The sequence below is a fragment of the Parasteatoda tepidariorum genome, chromosome 6 (genome assembly GCF_982258835.1).
Source record: "Parasteatoda tepidariorum strain Cologne lab strain chromosome 6, Ptep-v5.0, whole genome shotgun sequence".
Taxonomy (NCBI): Eukaryota; Metazoa; Arthropoda; class Arachnida; order Araneae; family Theridiidae; genus Parasteatoda; species Parasteatoda tepidariorum.
In genome coordinates, this window is record NC_141760.1 from 16,037,281 (window position 1) to 16,063,797 (window position 26,517).

General features: G+C 29.0%; 1 protein-coding gene across 2 annotated transcripts; it reads left to right on the top strand.

Moving 5' to 3' along the window:
* The first annotated feature begins 7,701 nt into the window (after nt 1-7,701).
* On the top strand, nt 7,702-25,669 carry LOC107450756 (DAZ-associated protein 2). Of its 2 annotated transcripts, none has more exons than XM_016066646.3 (5): nt 7,702-7,872; nt 11,251-11,415; nt 14,176-14,228; nt 20,857-21,012; nt 25,219-25,669. In XM_016066646.3, the coding sequence occupies exons 1-5, from the start codon at nt 7,854-7,856 to the stop codon at nt 25,345-25,347; spliced, it is 522 nt and encodes a 173-aa protein (XP_015922132.1). In that variant the 5' UTR covers nt 7,702-7,853; the 3' UTR covers nt 25,348-25,669. The 2 variants fall into 2 exon arrangements, with proteins under 2 accessions (XP_015922132.1, XP_015922133.1); XM_016066647.3 differs by having other exon boundaries at nt 7,719-7,872; nt 14,176-14,222.
* Nucleotides 25,670-26,517: the final 848 nt, after the last annotated feature.

Here is a 26,517-nt window from a genome sequence, read left to right on the forward strand (position 1 = left end):
TATGAAAAGGTACCCCAACATAGAATAGAGTTAACATGTCTTATATACTAGAGAATTGGAATAGCAATTTTTAAGTGGTAGACACACTGCAGTACTCCCTCACCAGAATTATACCTGTGATAGAATTCGATGAACGGATACCACAAGTTGATTCGTGTTAGGTTCACGGTCGTGGTCGCTCTTGTGTTGCCTTTAGCAGTCGCGTGTATGATCGAGACTGAGAAGCAACAGCGCGAGGAGGTGGATAATGTCGCAATCACAAGTAGCAAGTCAACTTTTCAATGTGTTCCAACCATCGAAGTAGGCGTGTTCAGTTCGAAGTGAGCGTTACTGTCAAGATAGGCGTGTTCAGGTCGAAGTGGGAGTTTCTGTTAAGAAAGGCATGTTCACATCACGTCCGGGTCACCAATGTGGGGAGAGTAGTTATCTTCAATGTCAATCTTCATCTATGAAAAGGTACTTCTCCATTGAATCGAGTTAACATGTCTTATACACTAGTGAATTGGAATTGCAATTTTGTAGTGGTAGACACACTACAGCGTCCACACACTTTTCAACTTTGTTCAGGAGTAATAGTAAACAGTGCGAATGCGTCATCATTGCATGCGTTGCTATGGCGACAGCTGCTGTTTTTATTTTTATTTTCACTAGCAAGTATTTTTAATGTATTTACACAATAATAATTTAAAGTATTTTTTTTTTATTAACGTATAATTACGGGCTTGACGGTGATTTCAATATAAATATGAATACTGAAGAAGGAAAAGTATTTTGTGACGTCTTGAAACACGTACATAGGGGCGTTTAATGGAGTCAATCCAGAAGGAAAAGGCATTTGACCAATGGGTAACAGTAATAAGACGATCTCAACTTTTATTTATTTTTTACAAACAATTCTAATGCAAGAAAATTTAGCCAGAAATATTTTTAATTATATTATTTCTGATACCAATATTAAATTAATATTAGTTACATGTAATTAATTGAAATAAAAAAATAGTCTTCGTGCTACAAAGCGAAGTTAATGAAAAAAAAGTTTAATTTGTTTAGGTCCATTTTTTAAGATTTTAAGATCCATTTGTTTTTTACATTTCGGCTTCTTGTGCTTGTTGCCACTGATAAATATATTCCGCAGAAAACTCAACCATTGGAGGTTTCGGTAAAAGGAGCAAATAAGCATAAAGTAATCTATATTTTTGATGATTATTTAAACTGCGCCAATACTAAGCAGTTTTAATGCTAAGGAAATGTATGTCTTACGGTACTTTGTAAGAGATATGTACCTGAAAAATTATTGTCTATCATGAGTTGGCAGCGAGCAATATCATTTCGCCAAGTGATGCTGAATGTATGGCACCGAAAAGGGCAACATGTAATACTGAAAAAAATTATAATTATTTCAGCTATATTAATTGAAAAAATTAGTGGAAGAACCAGGTAAGTGATATTTTCTAAACGAAAAAAAAAAAAATAGTTTTATCCGAACTATTTTACTACCAATTTATTAGAAGGCGGGACTAATAATTCCTTGTTTTATTATTATCTAACTCAAGTATTTTATTTTATTTCATAACCGTCGTTGAACAGCCGACCCAATTTTGAGTTTATGGTCACAATGTTCAACTCCGTAGCCTTGTTATTTTTAACCCAATCCAGAAGACAAGAGACATTCCTGGATCAAGTAATGAGTGAAATTTGCCTTCCTGGAGGACTTTTTGAAGGAACTAACCCACATTTGCGTTGCATGAAGAGGAAAACCACAAAAACCTCCCACGGTTAGCCTGACGGCAAGGGGACTATACCACTAAGGATATTTCACGTCAGCATTGCATTCGGTGCGAGTCAGGTGCGGAATTCGTATCGATCAAGGATTCAAACCCGGTTCACCTTATTAGGAAGCGAGCACTCTGTCTGCTAAGCCACCACGGTTTGGATCACATTTAGACAGTTTGCCGTGTAGCACAATCAAACTGGTTTGAAATGTTATGAGTCATGTCAAAAGCAGTCTTTTTTATATACAAAAACGTTTACTACTTTTGAGCTATTCGTTTTATTGATTCAAGAACAGATTTCGATTTAACGTAAAAAATATATACATAATAAACTAAGTCTCACTTGTTTACTTGACTTGTTCACTTGATATTGCTATCAAAACAAGGTCTCCCTTGTTTAGATAGCAATACCTGATGAAAAAGTCTAATTTTACTAGACTATTAATAATAGTAATTGGAATTCTATCAGTTGTACTGGAAGAAAATAAAATATCAGGATGATACTTCTTTTTTTTTTAATGCAGTAGATTTATTTTAAAAATTAAAATAAATAAATAAAAATAAATAAATGAGCAAAATAAAAAAGCGAACGAAATAATGTGGTAAATAGTTTAAATAATAAATAAATAGAATAATATTGTAAATAATAAATAGATAGAATAATAGTGTTGCGTGAAAAAAAATTAATCGGAAAATATACCTCACTTGCCTATTTAGTTGAAATTCTATTCTCCCACTCAAAGTATCCTGTTTTTCCTCAAAAAGGGTGAAGAAGGGAAGGGGAGCTTGTAGACATAACAAACGAAACGATTTTACCGAAGGAAAAGCCTAATTTTACTGGACTATTAATTGGAATTCTATCAGTAATATAAGTAGATAAAAAAAATATCAGGAAGATACTTTTCTTTTGTATGTTGTAGATCTATTTTAAAAATAATTAATAAAATAAAATAGCGAGTGAAATAATATGATAAATAAATTGATCAAAAAATAAGAAGAATAACATTGCAAATTAAAAAAAAAAAGGTAAAAGATTATAAATGAACAAAATAATTTATGACTTAAACACATAAATAAAACTCCAAAAAAGTACGTAAATTTAACATTTATTAAAATATAACGTTTATTGAAAAATATATTTTCAATAAATTTAATATGTCTGAATTTAGCCAGCTTTATTTAAGAGCACACATCGTAAGAAAGCACTAGTCATTTAATATTTTTTGTTATTCTTAAAACGATGAAAGTATGTATTGGTTATGAGCATGATAAATACAACTTTTTTTTAAATGTATTTTTAAGGGACTTTATTTCTGATTTCTCACGTGTGCATTTATTTAGCATATTTCATATTTCCCTATATATGGGATCGTTCAATTTTATTTTAAAAGCATATTCTTAAAAAGTCCCATCTCCACGGCAATCATTATTATGAATGATTTTGATATAGCGAGGGAATAAATAAGGAAAAAAAACGAAGGTGTATTTAGTGATATATGTATAGATATACATATACAACGATCGCTCTCTATGACAATTTGCAGTCCCTTGCTCCAAGTTTATGTTAAATTGTAATATGCTTGAATGTAATAAAAGTTTTTTTTTTTAAATTTAATAATTGATTATTATACACAATTTTATTCTGTACATATCAGCAACAAAAACAGTTTTGATTCCTTCTACAGTGGATAAAAGAATTAATTTAAGCAATTCATGGTCTATCTAACGCATTGGTTCTCAACGGGGGCGATACCGCCCCCCTGGGGGCGGTGGGGCTATGCTGAGGGGCGGTGAACTTGTTTTGGGCAGTTGGGGGGCGTTGAGTATGTTTTGGGCGGAAGGGGGGCGTTGAGCATGTTTTGTCATTCAAATTGAATTTTAAAGCTAACAAATAAAATTATTAAATAAATATTAATTTAATAAAAAAAATTATAATAAAGAAAAAAAGATTAAATTAATATAATGAATAAAGATTATCCTATACACTATTTGAAACAGCAATAAAACGAACTTACACGACACCTATTCTTCGATCCGAACCAACACAGCTCAGCGCATGAGCCAGTAGTTTTTGCCTCTGACTCATTCAAGCCATTTGGTGGAAATTGCAGTACATGCGCTTTCAGTATGAATGTTTGATTGGACCCGTGTTTCTTATAATGGTTTTCGTTAGCTTTCTTACGGTTTTTTCCCCAGTTTCGATTAGATCTCATAGTTTATTTGGCTAGGTACGAACGCGAATTAGTTCCTTATAGTATCATAAATTATTTATTAATTTTGAGAAATGGTTGATTTTCTTCCATCGTTTGTATTTTGCTGACACCAACAATGTCGGTTGACAAAAAGAAGTGTCATCAATACAGTGTCACGTACTTGAAGTTGGGATTTGTTCAATTACTGTTGAACTCTCAATTACCTATGTGTTTACTTTGTAATAAAGTTTTATCTAATGAGGTAAGGAAATCTTACCGTTAGTAAGAGCATTTGCAAAAAACTAGATATAGATTTGTCATTTTTGACGAACGTCTTTTTTCACGTTTCTGAAGGCACCTTCGGTCTCAGGGTTACTAGTAACGTCATCACAAAAATGCGACGATGGTTTGATCGCTTCTTATAATATATCAAAATTTACTGCTAAATCTGGGAAAGTTCAAACCATCGGAATAGAGTTGATACTGCCGGTTGTCAAGGAAGTTTTAGGAACAGTTTTACATCATCCAATGTAATAAAAAACTATCCCATAAGCAACGATTCAGTGCGGCGACGAAATAATGAGATGGATGAAGACGTTGAAATTTCTTTATGCAAACTTTTGATGTCCAACGAATTTTTCCTTCAAGTTATGAATTTACCTTGTCAGGTAATGCAGGCTTTACTGTAGGCATAGGTCCGGTTTGTAAAGGAAGGGAAAATTATTCAAGATATGCTTTTTGCAGGAAGCTTGATTGTAGATATCAAAGGTAAATCTATTTTTAGTACTGTCAAAGATTATTTTAAAGAGAAAAACATTCTTCTTGCGAATATTATGTCCATTGCCACTGATAGGCTCCTGCAATGGTGGGTCGACATCGTGAGTTTATCGCCCTTTTGGAAAGGGAGGTACCAGATATTTTAGCTGTTCACTGCGTGATTCACAGACAGTATTTAGTAAGAAAAAATTTCAGTGACCGTTTGCATCAATCATTGCAATATGCCGTATCTGCTGTGAACAAAATTCACAGTAATGCTCTCTAAGATCGATTATTTAGACAACTTTGTAAGAAAAACGATGAAGAATTCAATCGCTTGCAATATACACCGAGATTCACTGACTTTCCAAAAGCTTTTGTCTCAATAGGTATTGGAATCATTTCGACTTGAGTTCATCGAAAACAGAAATGTAGCTCTAAGAGACAGATTGCTAGAATTTAAGAAAGACTTTGGTTGATTTATCTGTAAAATTTAATGGCATTAATTTACAACTTCAAGGGGACGAGCTCAATTCGATCCCTACAAAATAAGTTATTTTCGCCTTTCTAAAAAAAACTGATTTTGTTTTAGCAGAATTTTGGTTGGAATGAGTTCAGCCATGCAGGCAAAATTCTCTCTGATGATGCACATGCACAAGAATATTGTCAACACCTTGACTCTTTGCACATGGACTTTTCTGACCATTTTAAAGATGTTTTGTTCCCTCGAAGTCCCTCAATGGGTTTATGAATCCTTTTGTAAATATTGAAACAGCAGAGGTTCAGATTTACGAGGAATTGGTCGAACTTTTAACTAATGAAACTTTGAAATGGTGATCGTCTCACAGAATTTTTACTTAACACTAAAAAGACTGAAATACCTATATTGCTCAAAAGCAGTCAAAATGACTGCATAGAATAACTAATGAATAAAGAAAGCATAACTAATGTATAAAGAAATTTGTTTAAAATAAAATTTAATATTTTTGTTATTATTTTCAGTTATATAACAAGTTATTTGTAAATATTAACCATAAAAAAATTATATGTTGTACAAAAAGTCACAAAATTCTAAGAAATTGTGTTATCATTGTTTTTCTAATTGAAATTAAAAAGCAGTCAAAATGATTTCCATGGATAATCTAGTGTTAAAGGTAACAGTCGTCTCTATCTTGGACTGTAGATTATCGCTAAAAATTTTTTAATTTCCTCCTAACTTGTCGAATGTGGATTCAGTGCTGTTACGGATCTTTTCACAAAAAGAAGAAATCGACTCGAAATTGTGCAAACGTGGGTATTTGCATCTTCATCTCACTAAAAGTATTGAACCGAGGGTTAAGGAATTGGTTCTGAACCATTAAGTATACAATCATCCCACTAACATAGTTACTTGAATGCTTCGTTCATACTACTTTTCAGTGTAACAAAATTATTTTGAGTGTTATTTTAATTATCTAATTCAGAATAAATTATTCTTTTTAAGCATAGGTTTCTTAGTTGTATTTTTTTGCATTAAACGTATTTATTTTGATCATAACAAATAGACGGCGTTACCTGCCGTGAGAAAATTATCGAGTTAATTTATTCTTTTTCAAAAAACCAAACAAATTCAAAGCGTAAAAAAATTGCTCAAAAAATTTGCCTCTTATAATTCAGCACACATCCCTCCGTCCCCATGCTTAAAATAACAGGATTTTTATAAAGGTGGGCGTTGAAATATTTTTTGCTCCTTAAGGGGGCGGCAACGTTAAAAAGGTTGAGAACCTATGATCTAACGCAAAGGCTTAATTTGAGTTACTTATTATTATTTTAAAATGACTGTTTTTCTAACTTCTAAACTAATATGTCATTTTCCTAACATTTAAAATTTGATGGATTTCTATTTTATGTTTTTTCTTGAGCAAATGTCAATAAACTTCACTGCTGTCTGTAAGATATTAATAAATGTAACTAAATAAATATACAAAAAAAAAAAAAAAAAAAAAAAAAAAATTAGATTATTTTGAAGATTTTAAATTTGAAGAAATTTTTTTTGTGAATATATATATATTAGTGAGACTGGTGATAGAGAGAAAGAGAATCATGATTTTTACCAGCTTCATTAAATAACTTGAGTAATTTCATACTTTCCTTTACTCTGATGACTATAATGATGTGTTTTGTAGGAGGTCATATTTTAGGATTCTTCATGTTTTTATTTATTTGAGACCGGCGGTTTATTTTTATGGGTGTATAATTTAATATTAAAATTATATATCATTACTGGTTCACACTGATATTCTTGACTGTTTGTGACACAGTGAATGAATAAGAAAGGAAAAAATGAAAGAGAAAATCGAACACAGAAAAGAATCGTATTAGAGAATGGACACAACCGCGAAAGGGTCAACAGGAACGATGTTGTCAAGGGTCCCCCTCCTTTCATATTCTTCGTCAGCTCTGCAGCTTCGTCAGCTTTGAAAGCTATATTTAGCGATATAGCATTAAATTTAATTTCTCCCAAATACAATGTGGATCTCAGCAATTTATTAAGGCAATATATTCTGTATGATTTTTTTTTAAAAAAGTATATTAGTTCTAGAAAATTTGTTCGTGCAAAAGTTACTCGAAAAGGTATTTCGTAAACCGAAAGTTTGCGATTTGTTTATCTTTGTAAACAAGTGGAGAACAATTAAAAATTATCAAAAGTTCTATGTTTACGTAACATTTGAAAGTCTCTCTTGAAACAAAAACCAAAACAAAAAAATAGAAAAATCACATAATTAGCTTCATATTTCAACTACCGTTTCAATTTTTAAAAAAGAATAAATATAAAATTATCAAAACTTAAAATAACAAAACCGAGAAAAATAGTAATTTAAATTGAAAAGTTAAATAGATAAATATGTAACCCCGTAAAAAAGAAGATGAATGGAGAGATTTCTAAATTTGGCGACAATTATAATTGGCATTCTCATTCAGATTAGAATTCTTTCGCGATCATTGTATTTGGCGCGAAAGCATTGACATCAGTTGTAAGGCAACCCTAGGAGATCTCAAAACTCGGAAATTTCTGTTGTGTATGTAAACTTTGTAAGTAAAGGGAAAGTTTTTTGCGTATTTGATAACAAATACGATCATTGCACATGAATCTATGTCATCTGATAAGAAAGGTGAGTTAAATATTTTAAAATTAATTATTTTCTTCCACTATTTAAGCGTTCTTTTCTGTGTTTTACCAATCGATAAATGCGAGATGAATTATAAAAAAAGAAGAAAAAAATGGTGTCCATGAAAATTCCGGAATATGAGATATTTCTTAAAATAAAACTTACCATTATTTGCTTTCAACGTTATTTATAATCTCATAACAAGAATAACAAGTTGTGTTTTAATTTTAGTGTTTATTTTATTCTAATTGTTTTCATTTCAAAGGGATTGCGTAACGGTTAAATTTGTATTGTGACTTATACTGAGTTCTCTCCGATGTTTTTATTAAAAAACAATTTAGTTTTTAAATGAGTGTAATATTTATTTAATTGCCAATGAATTTTTTATTTATTATTTTTTTTAAAAATGTGCAAATAAAAGGAAATTGTTAAAAATGGGTGGGGTAATAATTTTTGGGCGGGGGCGATTTATTTAACTAAAGGTTTATAACTGATTAAATTGGCATAAGTTATTTAAATTTTAATGATTGATAATAAATATTTTATATTATTTTTGAGATGTCGTAGTAGATTCGTAATATTAAAAAATTTGTGCTCAAATTTGTAAATTAAATTTAGTTTACCAATCAACAACCCACATCTTATTTATTTTCGTAGGTTATAATTAAATATGCTTGTAAAAATTACTCATTTAATATGATATTTTATTATCGAATTTATATTCTTTATTCCTACACACGTAGTAATTTTATTTAAATTGATACCATTTTGATCGATCGTCAACTGTTACCCAGCCCTGGTTAATACTAGTAAACGTATGTAATTATGATGATCGATATTTTGTTTGACCCTGTTTATACCTTTATACAGTGTTAGTAATTTAATTTTAAGTTTATTTATATTAGTTTTTATTCAAATTTTGTTATACACTGGTAAATTTAAATTAAATTAAGAATTATATTTATTTTTGATGCAAGATAAAAAAAATTATTTAAATTTTTTTAAACTTTTTTTGTTGTTAAAACCAATTTTCACAACTTATTAAATTAATTTCTTGCCATAAATTAAATACTAAATAATTATTAGAAATAATTAATTAGGTTTAAACTTTATTTTAATCAGGTTTTTTTTTTTCATTCTGGATATAAATTCCTATGAAGGAGGGTATTTTTAAGAGTGTTCACAGAAACTTTTTGAGAAGGTGACAAGCAGGTTACATATTTATTAAAATATCTCAAAAATTATGTACAAATATTTTTTTGTAATTCTTAATTTATTTTTACATAATTTCCATTGAAGATTTCTAAAAATAATTTTATTGATTGTGTAATCCTATTAAACTAATAGTTATTGACCTAAAATGTATGCTTTTAACTACAGTTAAATGTAAAATGTTCTTACAAATATTCCATCTCTATATTTCATATGGTATGAGCACAAATAAAATAATTTTTAATCTTAAGCACTTTCCTATTCTGAACTTTCCAAAACTATTAGGTTTAACCAAAAAAAATTTGTTTGCTTTATAATTAAAAGTAAATTGCTTTTTTTTAAAAATATTTTTATTCATTTTTAAAAGAAAAGCATCTTTTGTATAAAAATATTTTTATAAAATGAAATACGTTGAAATCACTTGTTTTTCATTCGTATAATCTGTGTTTGCTTGTAATTATTTTGACTGTCATGGCTTTGTTAGTTGAATTAAATGTGTATTTTAAAGGTTTTTAACAACTTAAAAAGATAGTAAAATCTTTGTTTGAACTTTTTTTTAATATTATATCCAGAATTGATAGTCAGTCATTTTTATTTACATTCAGACCCAAGATAAAATTTTTCAATATACTATTTTTTTGACATGATTTGTTTTTGCTGCTGGTCGAAAACCACAAACAATGGTGAAAGGTTTCCAAGTCTAGTTTTCTTCGCATTATATTATTCGTGTAATTAAAAATGATTCAATCTTTAAACATTTTGGAATGATTGAAATTTGTTCTTTTTCACCAAAATTTTTTGATGATCTACCATAAGAATTTTGATTTTTTCACCCCCCCCCAGAGATATAGATAAACTTTTGATGTCTGTGATAGAATCATGCTAAAATGTTTTACAGTAAAGCAGTGTATAAAAGCGTAAATAATTATCAATGACAAATAACTTTGTGCTTTTATTGATTGTATTCCGCATTATTGTATCATGAATAATATTTATTTTGTTTTGAGGTGCAAAAATCTTGTAACAGCAGTTCTTTGCAGGTTTTGTTGATTTAAATCGAAAGATTTTTTTAAAAATATCATTGATTTGAATCAACTGATTTTATTTATATATATATATATATATAATTTTAGTTAACAAAATTACTTTCTTGGCGTATGTTAAATTCCAACACATTTGAAATTACATTTTTAAAAATCTTTTGATTCTTGAGATTGAAAGTATTCAGATTAAAGTAAACATTTAATGCTGTCTTAATATAGACTTGCATAGCTGTAGAAAGTAATTAATAACCATGAATTTTTTTCACTAAAGAAATACAAATAATGTTCGTTAAAATTCTACCTTTTGATTGAAAAAGCATGGAATTAAAGTCGACATTATATTTTATTGGTGGAAAATGTATATTTTTAAAGCTTCAGGTTATCTTAAAAAGAAATTACCCTAATATGCCAAAAATAGGGCTTAAATTCTCTATTTCATTTAGTCTTTAAATTTCAATCCTGCATTTGTTTGCTATGCAAACAAATGCAGGATTGAAATTTAAAGACTAAATAAAAATGGTTGCTATGCATTCAAAGCTTGTATTATAATGAAAAATTGTTTTCGGTAGTTAGAGCTTTTTAAATATTGTTATAATATAGTTTTAATATTAATTTAATTTTGATTAAACATTCATAAAGTTTTTTTAATCATAAATCAAAGTTCTTACAGTATATTTGAATAAAAAAATAAAAAAATCCGATTTAAATAAAAAAAATCTGATTTAAATAAAAACAAAATCGATTATTTTTGTAATTTTTGAAACAAAATCACAAACCCTGCTTATAGGGGATATTTCTGTATCCTGATCTGTCGTGCCAAGTAGATTTTAAACTTGCCCATTTTTTTTTAAAAAAACATGTAGATGTTTGCCCAGGGATGTCTAAGCATTATACCTTTTGAGTGGGTCCCTTTCTGTGATGCTATTTTGAAAAGTTTCTTGCAAACTGTTGCCTGGAAGTTGCCAAGACTTGGCGATTATTCGGTCACATATCACGCTACGGAAATCTCCCTTTACTTATATTGGCTGTCTTTTACCGCAGAATTGATATTATAAATGAGATGACATTGCGAGTTGTATTTATTATGCTTCATTAATCTGTACATCATTTTTGTTCTCTTCTTCAGAATATCCAGTAGTAGGGGGTTCAGCCCCTACTGCCCCAGCCTACATTAGTGTTCCCAGTGCAGGCACTCATCAAGTGACCATGACCAGTCCATATCCTGGTTATCCTCCTCCAGCATATTCTTCTCCCGCTTATCTGCCTTCATCAGCACCAACATATTTGCCAGGTATTTCTCTTTCTTTCTTTTCAACTCACAACTTATAGTGTGAGTCACTTCATTTGTAGGATGAAATGGCATGTAATAACAGACAAAGACAATGCAATTTGAAAGAAGTTGCATTAACAGATATACTGTTAAAAGGATGAAAACAATTAAAAATGATAGTTAAAAATATAATGATTTATTAAAATATTTTTTTAATAATAATTACAATAGTAATTATGTTTTATCTTAACTCAGGGCTAATTGTGCCGCGGAAAATATCCGGATTTCCGGAATTTTCGCTAACACTGATCCGGAAGTTTCCGGAGATCGAAGGTTCATACGTTTCAAAAAATCATTGATCGTAGAAGTTTCCGGAAATCAAATTTTTGAAGGTGGAACTTAAAAACACAGTTTATTTTATTTGTTTGTAAGGGAGAGCCAGAGAGATACTTTATAAGCTTATATTCATGATTAATATTCATTTTTCAGTAAATAGTTGTTATATTCATAAACTCAAAGAAGGAAGACATATTTGTAAATTTTAATTACTTCTCCAGGTCATCATAGGTATTTGTAAATGGTATAGGTATGTGTAAAATTTTAAATATATTTTAAGTAAACTAAGAAATATTGAGAAAAAGGAAAAAAATCTTGTTTGAATTTTTTTCTAATTTTTCAATTTGAACTGTTTTTTTTCTTCTTCTTTTTTTGTTTAACTCAAGAAATTTTCCGGAATTTTTACTTGGGCTTACAATCACCCCTGTTAACTATTAACTTGAAATATTATTTTATGTTTACCTCATCAGTTGACACAACATCTGTCAAGTTTTATAATTTCTGTTTATGACATTTTATCCACTTTTCTCTACACTTTCTCACACGAAATGTCACTATTCATGATATCAAATGTTGTTCTTATTCGATCATTCGATAAACATAATTACTATTGTAATTATTTTTAATAATAATTACAATAGTAATTATATTTTATCTTAACTATTAACTTGAAATATTATTTTATGTTTATCTCATCAGTTGACACAACATCTGTCAAGTTTTATAATTTCTGTTTATGACATTTTATCCACTTTTCTCTAAACTTTCTCACACGAAATGTCACTATTCATGATATCAAATGTTGTTTTTATTTGATCATTCGATAAACATAATTACTATTGTAATTATTTTTAATAATAATTACAATAGTAATTATGTTTTATATTAACTTGAAATATTATTTTATGTTTATCTCATCAGTTGACACAACATCTGTCAAGTTTTATTTCTGTTTATGACATTTTATCCACTTTTCTCTACACTTTCTCACACTAAATCTGACTATTCATGATATCAAATGTTGCTTTTCACAAATATTACTCTTGTTTTTTTTTTCCAGTGAATAATAATACCTAAATAACAATTTGATGCATTTTTTTCTCTTTTGTATTCATTTCCATAAATTACATTGGTCAAAGTATTTTATGTAAGGTTTGGAGCTGTCCTAAATCCCAATTCAGCAAAAAATAGACTTTTTTCTTAGAACTATTATTCATTATTTCAAATTTTAGTTTAATAAAGAGTGAGTGTATTTGATATTTTACTAGAATTATGGCTCGATATTGATTTTAATTCTCTGTCCATGAAACTTTTTGATAAAATTGTGAAATTCTATGTGTGTTCGTTACTTGCTTATAAAAATGTTATATTTTATAAAGAAATAATTTAAGATTCTAAAAATCCTTTTTATCATGATTTCTTAAATTTATTGCAAGACATATTTCTAATTGTTTTTTTTATTTTATATAATATTGAATTTTTAAAATATTAGATAATGTTATTAACCGTAAATTATAATAATTATGAATATTAATTTAATAATCTAAAACTTGATTTTATCTATACATTTCTATTGTAATTTATATTTCTAATTAACTTTTCATAACAAAATTGAAGTTGTCTATGTTAAAAGGAGGTGTGTAACATTTCTGCGAAGATAAGTTTTTTGTTGGTTTTGGAATCTGTACACATTATGTATTGTGCACATGTATCACGGCTACATCTTGAGTTACTCATTCCCCAACTCTTACAGCTTATCCAGCTGTATTCATTGTCAGCAAAACACTTTTGAACTATGTTGTTTATTCAATATTGCAGAAATGGCCGAAGACTCAAACTCAGCAAAATCTCAATGAATGAGACTGAATAAACAATTCTTGGCTGATAACCATGTACTCATGAATTGTCATCAACTTTTACAATGTGTCAAATTATTTGTTTGGGGATTAAAATTATTGCTTTGAATATAAAAGGATAATTTTTACTTCATTACTCATTTTTTTTTTTATCAATGTTAAATGAGAATATGCGCTGAATTTCAAGAATTCACAGTTCTAGCAGCTGTTCCCATTTCTCGATATCAAATACTGAGTAAATTTCTAGACTACCTAAAGAGGAGAGTTTAACAATTTGTAAGCAATTAAAACAATCTTTCCATAATTGACACAGCTTTTTTTTTTTTTTTTTTCTTTCGAAAGTGCAGATTTGTAATATACCTCCCTTTTAACATTGATCGCTTCAATTACTGAATTAGTAATCGGTCACTTTAAAGTTTGTAAAACTTCTTATCTATAAAACTATTAAGTGTTTTCTTTAAAAAAAATATTTTTTTTTTTTTTAAGAATGGTATTGTTTTAAACTGTAAATTTTTATTAATTTACTGTATGCTAATGATTCATGAATTAAAAATCTATATTCATAATATGTTTCATATTTAATTTTTAGCTACATATGCAGCTGCTCCTTTACAACCTCATCTTCCATATGGCACAGTCAGTGTATGTTTATTATATTTCATATAGTATAGATGAATTCTTTTTTATATTAATAAAAGACATTACATTTATGTATTTGAAATTCATCATTTAAATACTTAATGTTAATGTAACAAATATCTTTTAGTATTGTATTCTCTGTGTGCGTAAAATCGTGAACATTTTTATTTACAAAATTTGAAACATGTTTTGAGAAGTAAATTCTTCATTTTCAGTGAATGGTTATTATATGAATGACCATTGTTCATTTCATAATAAAACATCTTGTGATTTTTTTATTGCTATTACATTTTTAACACGTCCCACAATTTGGCGCAAAATTTTTTTTCTGGGTAAATACAGCAATCTAAAAAATTTCTATTGCTCTCTAAAAATACATTAATAAATTATTTAAATATTATTGAAGTAAAAATTGAAAAAGGGAAGTGTTTAAAGTCAGGCATTTAAAAAAATTTAATTTGTGGTCATTTTTTATCCCTCCCTTTTACCTGTATGAATTTGAATGTAGTGTGAAATCATGCCAACACATTCAATTCGAATTATTTAAGTTTTTTTTTTTTTTTTTTTGAACCAGTTGAAAATCTATTCAAACTTATTGAATAAAAAATTTTATAATTAATAGTTACATACTATTTTTGATGATTATTGAGTTATATTCATAGTACAATGGTTTCATTTGGTAATAATTTAATCTTCGATTGACTATTTTATCAGAAAGTATAATTACTTAGATTACCACGAACCTATGAATGAGCAAAACATTGTAAATTTAAAAGAATTTAACAAATTGCAACCAGTTTTGGTCTATGAAGCCTTAATTATTTATTCATTGAATTCTTTGGTGTATATTTGGAGTTATAACACCAGAATGGTGCTGGAAATTTCAGAATAAAAGGTACGAGAGAACAATCTAGATACAATCATTTTTAAAATTTTTTTTTTATTTTTTTAAAAAATTTATAAGTTAAAGGTTGGCACATCATAAGAGTAACTTAAGTTTTTAATTAACATTTAGTACAGATTTAATAAATATTTAATTAACATTAGAATTTAATTAGCATTTTATGTAGATTTCTCTTCAATAGAATATTTTCCATTGGCACCACAACTGCCTTCCATAGTGTAAAATGCTAATTTAATGCTTGGAAAAATACATTATTTACAAACAGTGTTTTTATAGGTCTGGGAACCATATTAATTTTTAAAAAAATAATGAAAAATCGATATATTTTTTTTTTCTTTTTAAAACCTGGTAAAAATAATTTAAGAAATCTGGAATATGACCAGTATTTAATAGCAGTGACAGTAAACAGCTATTAAGACTCAGTTTAAGTGATCTACGTTTTTTATAATTGTTACTTATGTATTTTGTTGATTATTTTATTTTGTGATATTTTCATGTAGTGGTATTTAGTTCCTCACCAAATCTCATCTTAGAAATGTTTTGATGTAGTTTTTCTAATGAAAGATTATTATGCATAGCTGAAATATAATCTGGAATGTCATTGAAACCGTAAAATTTTGTTTCTAAAAATAAAGTGGAAACACAATAAATGATATTACTTGAATGTTCATTTAGTAACAAATACTCTTCATAAATTTGAAAATAAATGTATTCAAATATTATTTTTTTTTACATGTTTTACTCATTTTATTACTTCTAATCATTAATATTTTTCTGAACATCACTTAATAAGGTTATAAACTTCATAACAAGTTATTTAATTAGTAAAATTATGCATTAATAAGTGTTTATTGATAGAAATTATTGAATAATGTGCTGTAAATTCTCTAGGTATTTGTATGACATTTCGCTTTATAATGTTTATCCTTTTTAGTGACTCAAAGCTGAAATTTTATTTATTGTAGCAAATTATTCAATTTAGGAATTGCATAGAGTAACAGGTGATCAACATTACTATTAAGATACTACAATCATTTTTCTAGCTTGAAAATATTTGATTTGCCAATCTTTAATGATTGAAAGCTTAAGTATTGCATTGAACAAATCAGGAAAGAGTACAAAAACAATTTATTTGTTGATATCGTACATCCTGGTTGACATAGAATACGAGTGCTGTCTTCTGGGTTTTAATAACACATTTGTTGACAAATGTAGCAGAATATGTCCAACTACACATGCGTTAACTGTGAACAAGTTTAATATTCCTGTTTGCCCTTGTGTTTCTGACTGAATTGCTACAAAAATATGACCTTTGACGATTTCTGAACTGGTTTTCATTTTATCATTAAGTCATTTTCACAGGACTTGTAACAAGATGTGACCTTTGCTTTCTGCAAGATGATTGAGTAAAAAAAAAAACCCTGGCTTTTAACTACAACTTAATCTGCGAAAATTTGATTATAAATATTTATAAGTATGACTATTTAATTTAGGTACTTAAAAATATGAGTTAATTTCTTCCTGTACTACAAAACAGATCATCTTTTGATCATTGAAAGAAGTATAAACAAAACACGTTACGGATTTTGATAAGTCACTCCAGTTGGTCAATAGTTTTGCTTTCTTCATTTGATTAAACGTTACCCACTAACTCTTATCCAATTATTTGATTTCTCTGACCATTTAGCTATTCAGATTTAAAGTCAGTTATCTAATTAGCACCTTTTATTCTGTGGTAATATCTTGTATTTCATCAAATTATTCATAACATAAGACTTTAATATTAATAAAAAAATATTAATCTAAATATAGTAGCAATTAATTGCTTTTGCCTTTAAAATACAATGTTTGATTTTTTCTAACTTCTGTTAGTTTTAATAATGTTCTCTGTTAGTTTTGCTAGTGTTCTCTGTTTGCTTTGTAATGTTTGACTTTTTTCTGAATTTCTCTAACCTCTTAATGAATTAAAGTTTTAATTAATTTGTTAGCTACTTAACATACTTTATTCTAGATTAATATCTTGTAATACATGTAATTATTATTATCACATTGATAAAAAAAATGGCAATAACAATTATTCAGTTTTGTCATTATAGTATGTTATTTTGTACACATTTAATATCTAAATATGATTTTTCAGTTACTGGAGTATGATATTTTGTAATTATTAATAAAGTAACTTCAATTATTAATGTATAATTTTTAAAAATGACTATTTTTATTTTTAATATAACTTTTATAAATTATAAAAAATCACAAAAAAACTACCTAATTATTGAAATAGTATAGTAACAGCTGGTCAATATGGTATAAATTTTATTTTTAATGTCCACCTGTGCCACCCCAATTTAAGCTAAAGTATTCATAATTGAATTTTTATTCTTTTGTTGATTTGAATTACTTTCTTATTAATGATATCTTAATGTAATTTTATTAGTATTCTACGAATATTTACTTAAGAAACGGTTCAATATTGCGGATACATTCTTTTTTTTTTTTTTGTTTTCTGAAGCTGTTTCAAAAAGCTGAAGTTGTGTTAGATTTATAATGCTGAACTCCATGGCAAAATCACGGCGAAATTGTCACAGATATTTTTTTCTAACAGTTGGGCTGAAAAGTTCGTAGGCTAGCATAGAAAAAAAATTTTTTTTTGATGAAATTTCATTTTATTATTCAATATAGTTTCCTTCAAGGGCAATACTACGATTATAGCGGTCATATAATTTTTCGATACCATTTTTATAGTACGATTTGTCTTTAGCCTCAAAATAGGCCTTAGTTTCGGTGATTACTTCTTCCTCGGCGCTGAATTTCTTTCCAGCGAGCATTCAAATGGGGCCGTTTTTCTGCGATTTCGCAGTTCAAGTGCTCCAATAACGCTATGTAATAGTCGCTGTTGATGGTTTTTCCCTTTTCAAGATAGTCAATAAATGTTATACCATGAGCATCCCAAAATACTGATGCCATAACTTTGCCAGCTGACTGTTTCGTCTTTCCACACTTTGGAGTTGGTTCTTCTCGTAGAGTTCACTCGGCTGATGGTCGATTGGACACCGGTGTGAAATTATGGAGCAGTGTTTCACCCATTGTCACATATCGGCACATAAATTCGGGTTTATTGCGATTAAACAGCTTCAAACACACCTTAGAATCATCAATACGTTGTTGTTTTTGGTCAATTGTGAGCTCGTGCGGCACCCTCTTCGCCTAGAGCTTTTGCATACCCAAATATTCATTCACGATATGTCCAACACGTTCCTTTGATATCTTTAGAGTCTCAGATATTTTGATCAACTTCACTTAATGGTAATCTAAAGCAATTTTGTGGACTTCTTTGATGTTTTCGTCAGTAACATCCTCTTTGGGGTGCCCACTGTGTGCATCGTTTTCAGTGCTCATTTCGCCTCGTTTAAACTTAGCAAACCACTTCTCAATGGTTGATTTTCCTGGTACAGAGTCCGAATAATGTTTCTCAAGCCAAGCGTTGGCTTCAAGAGTATTTTTTTTGCTGAAAAGCAATACTTTATAAACACACGGAATTCCTTTTTATCCACTGTTTTTAAACTAGCAAAAGTTGCTTAACTAAAAATACTATATCTCACAAACTAATAGTCCGACAGCTGTCAAATTTATACACGTGTCTTTCGAAGGTTAGAACTAACTAAAAATCATATGTACTTAATAATAGTAACCCCATCTATGTGTCAGCCTACGAACTTTTCAGCCCAACTGTTACAACAACCTAAATCTCGAAACGAAACACGCATTTGAGTAACCCCTTTTTGAAGAGTTCAATTCCCGTGATTTCGTCATAGATCTTTTTTTCAGCAATTACTACTGATTTCATGATTTTGAATTTTTTTTTTATTGTTATGATTATTTACCGAATGTGAGGAAGGAAATAATTAGTGCATCCCCCCCCCCAACAAAATGCGAGAATATCACCCAAAATATTAGAATAAAAAATTATTACACGTTGAATTAAAAAAAAAATATAATTTTTTTTTTTGTAAACGCAGAGCTTTTGTTAATTTAAATTAGTAACATATATGTTTGTTATTATTAAAAGTATCTTGCAGAAAGATATTAGTGCTAGAGAGTTTTTTTGCAGATAGCTGGAAAAAGTTCTGCCATGCCAATTCTGGATGCTGACTAATGTTTTTTTATTTTTTTATTTCCAATGAGCTGCACAATCGGTCTTGCCGATGAGCAGACCTAGTGCGTTCTCCAGAGGTGGTGTCCACTCTTTCAGGACCACCACAATGGGTGAGATACCATTGGTCATGTTAATTTGGACGTCTAGTTTCTGCCACATTAGATGGCAGCACGGAGACTCTATTTGTATGCTAAAGTGTACTGGGAATTTAATTTTGCCGGAAATGCCAAGAGCCAATGATGCACTCCAGGGATCTTTTACATGCCGCATAATCATACGAAATGGCCGCTGAGGATTTTCTGCATCCCGAAAATCCGGTGTCTGGGCCGGGGATCGAACCCGCAGACTTGGGCTCAGAAGGCTGACTAATGTTATTATGATAAAAAGCTGTTGATCCTAACTAGAAGTGAATTTGTATCAGTGTATCTGATACTCAGTACTTAAAAGTATCAAATACTTTAAATGAATACATCATGAACTGAACATGTTCAATTAATATCATTCATTGTTTTTTTTTCTTTAAAATATTAACTTTAATGAATTCTCTACAATTTATTGGAAAGAAAGTTATATATTCAGCTCTAGATGGCTGAAACTATTTTTTAAAAGTTTGTTGCTGGATCAGTTTAAATGATTATACTCATCTGTTCCACCCAGTATTATTTGGTAATATGTTATACTAATCTGAAACTAGGCTCATTTGTGTTCATTTATTCAAGACCAATGAAGCAAAACTTTGATTTCTGAAGCTGTTACAATCTTTTAGCCTCAGGCAATTGTTTGATTACTTTATTGAATTACAAATTACGTTACTTGGATTGATTAAATTTTCATGTTACATAAAATTGATTTCTCTCATATTTTTTTAAGTTCATTCTGCTTACGCAAAATTTGATATGTTATATTTTCTTTGATAGTTTTAAACAGAATTTAATGTGTATAAAAATATATATTATATCTGTTACCGTGAATGACCAAAATCAAGACTTTCGCATAGTCGAATAGGTAAATGTCACAAATAATTAATTATTATTTAAATGTACCCTCTTTATTATCGCTTAAAAATAATCCCTTTCCAAAGTGTGTTGTATGCGTCAAAGTTTCATAGAAATTTAGTTTATGCAGTTCCATTAAAATGATTTTATGGTTTCATTTTTTATACTTTATTATTTTGGGTATTATCTATGATACAATAAATCTTATCTATGATAATTTAAATCTTATTATTGCCTCATTAATTAATGCATAAGTCTGGCAGGATTGCATGTTTTTAAAAATATTCAAAGATATATTTGATATTGATAGAAATATATTGATTATATTTGAAATTGTATTAATGAGAAATGATAATATTTGTCATGTTGCTTAAAATATGAAAAGAAATGTGAAACCTATATTTTTAATGTAATTAACTGACCTCTTAAATTCTATTAGTACTTCAATATCAATAAAAAATTTTTTTTTATTGTAACTGATTGTATTTATCTTTTTTTATTCCGAAACTTTTAATTACCTGTCATATCTTTTAAATACTTAAATGTGTATTTATTGTAATGATTATTTTTTTTTAGGTTGCTCCAAATATCACAGCATTTGGTGTGCAGCCTACATATTTACCACAATTAACTCAAGTCTATTCACCGAGACCAGGCACTGTTTATGTCCCTGCTGCTGCAGCTTATGACGCTAGCGCACGCTTTGATGGGCACAGCATGCCTGTTGTACCCGTAAGTAGGCTCTTGTTTAATCTTTCATTTCTTCCTGTTCTAACGTGTATATTTCTGATATGAGTCTTCTTTAATCCTTATTTTTTTTTAATGGGTTGAGTATTTTGAAAAAATAAAGCTTGTGGTGTGAGAAAACTTGCGTACCTCGAATTTAAAAGTAAATGACTTAGTTTTAATTAAATTCTCTCAAACTCACATATTTGATTTTGAAAAATTTATCCAGTAACTTCCAGTTTGTAAGTTCACTGCTTTGTAGAATCAGCTGTTTATTGTAAGGAACAGAATTACAATGAAATCTACTTGATCATCCATCTAAAAGTGTTTAAAAAATAAGGGAATTATGGCGTTTTGGTCAGAGGGGCAATGCGGCTGTTTTGCACCTGTTTTCTAAGAAATTGTCTCTTTTCAAGTGTTATTTAATAATAGCTGGAAACTCTACTGGATTTTGCCAGTTTCTCCACCGGTTTCATAAAAATTCCCTATCCAAAGAAATTTTTTTTACAGATTATTGCCTACTTGAATATTTAAATAAGAATAGTAATACATAAGGAAGTGAGCCTCATTTATAAAATTCAGTTTCAATCATGTTCATTTAATGTTAATCATAACTGGAAAATATTAGTACATTATGCAACAATTATCTTGAAATTTATATTATTTGGTAAAATCTATTGGATTTTTTGCTATTCATGTTGGCAGCTATGCAAGTTCACCCAAACAATAATTATTTTTATAACTGTCTGTTTTGGGGTCTTGGGTGTCAGTAACAGTCCATTTGAAATCATTCTAATTTAAATGATTCGTGGTCTTAGTGAAATATAATAAGAATAATTTTGATTTGGTAATGTTTCAGGGTTTGTAGTTGTCCTGATATTTTGTTTGTTTGTTTGTTCAGAACATAACATTTAGTCGTACACATGATTTTGAAATAATTTTGATTTTTTTTTCAATATTTCTTTCTCTAGAAAAGAAATAAAGACTTGTCATTGTTGAAACTAGCAAGTTTTTATTTAAAAAAGTGATTCAAATGAAAAAGAGCGTGGAAAAAAAACCCCTCTTTTTTTTATATCATTAACTATTTTGTATCTAAAATGATTTGTGATTATTGAAGTTGTTTAAAGGATCTCAACTTAGTGTGTTATTTTGAATTCTTTCGCATGCATTTTCTTGTAATGTTTGGTTTTATTTTTGTTTTCTTAGAAAAAAAAGGCTAGAGTGCTCCTCTTCTTAAGTGCCAAAAGTATTTTTTTCTCAGTACTTTAATTTTGCATAATTTTTTTTAAAAATGAAAGTTGTTTATTTTGAACAAACACTTTTCACTTAAAGTTTTTATCTGATACTATAAACTGATTAAGTCATATTACATTCTATTTTCAGACAATCCTTTTAACACTTAATGTTATTTTATTTTAATAACTTGTGAAAATAGACCCCAAATAGAAATTTGGGGGTGTTTTGCAAAATTTTGATTATGTAAGTTTTAACACGCTTTAAAACTTTGTAGTTTGAAATGCACATATTATTTCTTTTTATTTTGTTTAAAATGATAAACCTTCATAATTCTTAAAATCGCTTACATACAATAGTTCAAAATTAAATACTGTCCTCTGATTATTTATTGTTCGGATTTAAAATCTTGTTTCAGTCTTTTGATCATCTTATATAAAAAGAAACGCATTTTTTTCTGTCAGAATTTTTTCCTAATATATCTGATTGCTAATCCAGGGTGCGTAGCGTTTGTAAAAAGTACTTAAAGGTGCATTTTTGGGGATTTTGTTTTTAAAAGCTTTTAAAGGTGCTTTTTTCAACTGGCATTTTTAAAAAGTGCTTTTTTTTTCGAGTAATTTTTTTCCCCTTCAGTGATATCTGGTGGATCCCATGCATATCACGAAAAATGGGGAGTTTGCTACGTAATCATTCACGCGGACTTCATGTAGTACCCACGCTATGACTTGCGCATGCGCGCACACTTGAAACCAAAACCCGAGTGCTCCAATTCGGATAGAGAATATCAGATCCTTATGAAATGTTTTTCTTTTTAATTTATTTTAATTTTGTTCTTGTTTATTTTATTTTACTTCTAACACTTTTTTTGGCATAGGGGGTAAGGGTACTTTTGTTCTGAGTTCAGGGTCAAGTTGAATTCACTCGGTGATGTGGGAAAGTACTGATTGTTTCGATTTACGCCCGTTTCTTTTTGTTTTTTTTAACGCTAAAACTGTTTATAAAAAGTTTTTGTTTTTCAATAATATCATTGATTGAATATGAATTTTTTGAGTGCTTGAAAACTTTTGTAGAGTGCTTGAAAAGTTTTTAAAAAGTGCTTATTTTTGATTCAAAGATTTGGCTACGCACCCTATAATCGAAAAATGATGTCAACAATAAATTTATCAACATTACTGAGTAATAAATATAAAAATTTTACCTTTCCCATCAGATAGCAGTGAAAACATTGTTTTTCATTTCTTATTCATTTCATTTCATTTATTGCCAAGTTGAAAGTACTTATACTTATAAATGTCCATTTATTTTAAGCAATAAATAAATTTTTTATGTTGATGATTTTATTTGTAGATTATTTTGTATTACGTTTTCTTATGTTTATTTTTATATACATTTATTCTTTAGTATGTAGATTATATACGATTAAGTTTTGAAGTTATTTGTTTTCGCTATTTTTGCATAAAAATAACTATAGTTATCAGTTTTCTTTTGAACTTATTTTAATTGATCTTAATACTGAAAAATCGGTTTCTTAAGACAAGAGAATTCATGAATTTCTCGCTGTTTGTATCGCATGCATTAGTATTAAATCACACTTTTAAAATCATTTCTGATTAACTTGTTCCTACCTTAATTTTTTATTTAAAAATGTCAAATGTTTGTGTTTCTTTATTTTATTTGCGAAAAATGTTTTGAAGAGTTAAAAAGAGATTAGCCGCTAGGACTGGGCTATGTTAAGACTTTGGCATCGCTATGTATTGTTTCGGTACATTAATGTTTTATATTCGGTACTGCTTAAATTTGAATTCCTGCTCTTTTTGATTGACTGTTCGATTAACGCAATTATATTCTTGAAATAAACTCAATCTGAGTTACTCCTCTCTCCATCTTACATTTAGTTCATTACTATCACTATTTAAATAAAAAAAGTAAAAGGACTCCTGAAATAGAAGTAAAATATTACCCTTTTTTTCCTGACCTTAAAACTTCCCCTTCTAAATCAATTTAGTCTTTCTTCCTCTTCCAGTGGTTTTTTGAACGTGTGATTTCTGTCTCGCTGTTCTTCTTACTCGAGCATTGTTCCTTGAAATTTGTAGTCTTGCAAATCGGTTGCTAATGTAAAATCCCTGTGGCAAAATTGTAGCGACACGGCTACATTGTCGCAGAACGTTACCGATTTCTTGCAAAAAGATTTTTCTTTTGGGAAGTAAAAGTTTTTTTTTCTGCAGAAATTTTCGAAAGATTTTATTTTTTCTTCAGAATTATATTCAAAAGATGCCTTTCTATCGCATCCGAGTGGAAAAAAATGCTTTTTCTATTCTCATTTGAGAACAATGAAAAGTACAGATTAAAGAAGTAAAAGATTTGGTTTTCTCTTCAGCAGAAATTTTTGTTCTAATTCTTTTACTATTGATTTCCACATAGTTTTAAAATCCAATATTTTTAATATTAAATTATTTTATAATCTCAAAGCTAAAACGCACATTTAATAACCCTTTTTTGACGAGCCCCATTTACGTGATTTTGTCGTCGATCTTTTTTTTCTGTAGTTACTGCTATGAATTTCACGATTTTTTAATTATTTTTTTTAATGACATGATGGTTTACAAAATGTGAAAAAGGAAATAATTGGTGTGTTTTCCCCCTACAAAATGCGAGAATATAGCCCATAATATTAGAATTAAAGAAGAATATATTAAACATTTTATTAAAAAAATATTTCATTTGATAGAACAGTTTTTCATTTGATTTTCTATTCTATTGAAGTTGATGCTTTTGTTACTTTAATTTAGTAACATGTATATTTGTTATTTTTAAAAGAATCTTGCAGAAAGATATTAGAGAAGTATGCAGAAAGCCTGAAAATATTCTGCCTCAGGGTGTAAAATGACAGATAAAGGGGGAAAAAAGCACTTTCTTAGAACTTTGCTATGATTGAGTATAAAAAACCCTTTTGTCTGATTAATACTGTTATAATTTCAGCCTCCACCTCCAGGGGTGGCGCCAAATGCTGCTCAACTGGCAATGATGCAAGGGAATCCGGTGGTGCTAAGCCAACAGAAAAACAGCTTTTTGACCGGTGGAAGTGGTGCAGGTTACACCTTCTGGTAGAGGACCAAAAAGGAGCAGGGCTCACCTCTTTTCTAGCCAAGCTGCAATGATTGGGCACTGTTGTTGATGACATCTTATATGCAATGCATTTTTTTAAAACAACCTTTTTTCTTAATACTGAAAAAAATTCTAGAGTCTAATTTATCTTTTTTTTCCCCATTTTTCATTGTAAATTATTGAAGCCTGATTGCATATATATTATATATTCTATAGAAGCTTAAATTATATACATGTATTATGGACAAATGTGTATATATATTTGAGCTGTTTTGTTTATTTTGTAAACTAAGGATGTAGTTGAAAATAAATGTAAAAAGTAGAATTTTAGTTTTGTTTTTCTCAAGGCGCCAAAAATCTCAATTTTTACATACTCAAAATGCATGCTCGAACATCTTTTTCCGAATATCCGGATGTCGATTATCCGGACTGATCGGAGGCCGATCCGGATAATTGGCCAAATTAAAAAAATGACTATAGGAATGTTTTTAAGTAGCTATACCCTTCACACTTCTTCCAGGCTAATGATTGGGAATTGTAGTAGTACCTATTAAATCATATTAACGCGAGGTTCTTCTTTTCAAGGGACAAAAGCTATATTTCGACCTTTTTCAGATATTCATGATTTAAAGAAGTATTTACAAAAATTAAAAATAGGCGAAGATGGGAAAAACACATGATCCGGATAATATTACAATTGGGTATTTCAGCTTTCGAATAATCGACGCTCTACCGTACTTATTAATGAAACTGTATGGGTGTTCATTTGATTTGTCTCTCAGGAAAAAATGATGCAGACAACACTTAAATACAGTCTACTCTCCTTAGTGCGACTCTTCCATTATATCGACGGATAGATTTAATTTCGTTTGTGAGCCCTAACTGGACTCTTCATTCCAATAGAGTGACCAAAATTTAGTTTGAAAATTACTTCAAAAATAATTTTTTGAGATGATTCCATCAACAGATTCATTTGATTAAATAAAACATTTCAAAGAAGTTTTAAGAATCAGACCCTACATTAAATGTGAACATTTTGAGTTTTTTATGAATGAAGGAATAATGACAAGATTCTTGTCTAAGGTGATCGGAATCTGTGGTAAAAAGGAATGGGAAATATGGATTACTTTACATTGATCATTAAAAGAGAATGATTTAGGATCATAGGCAATC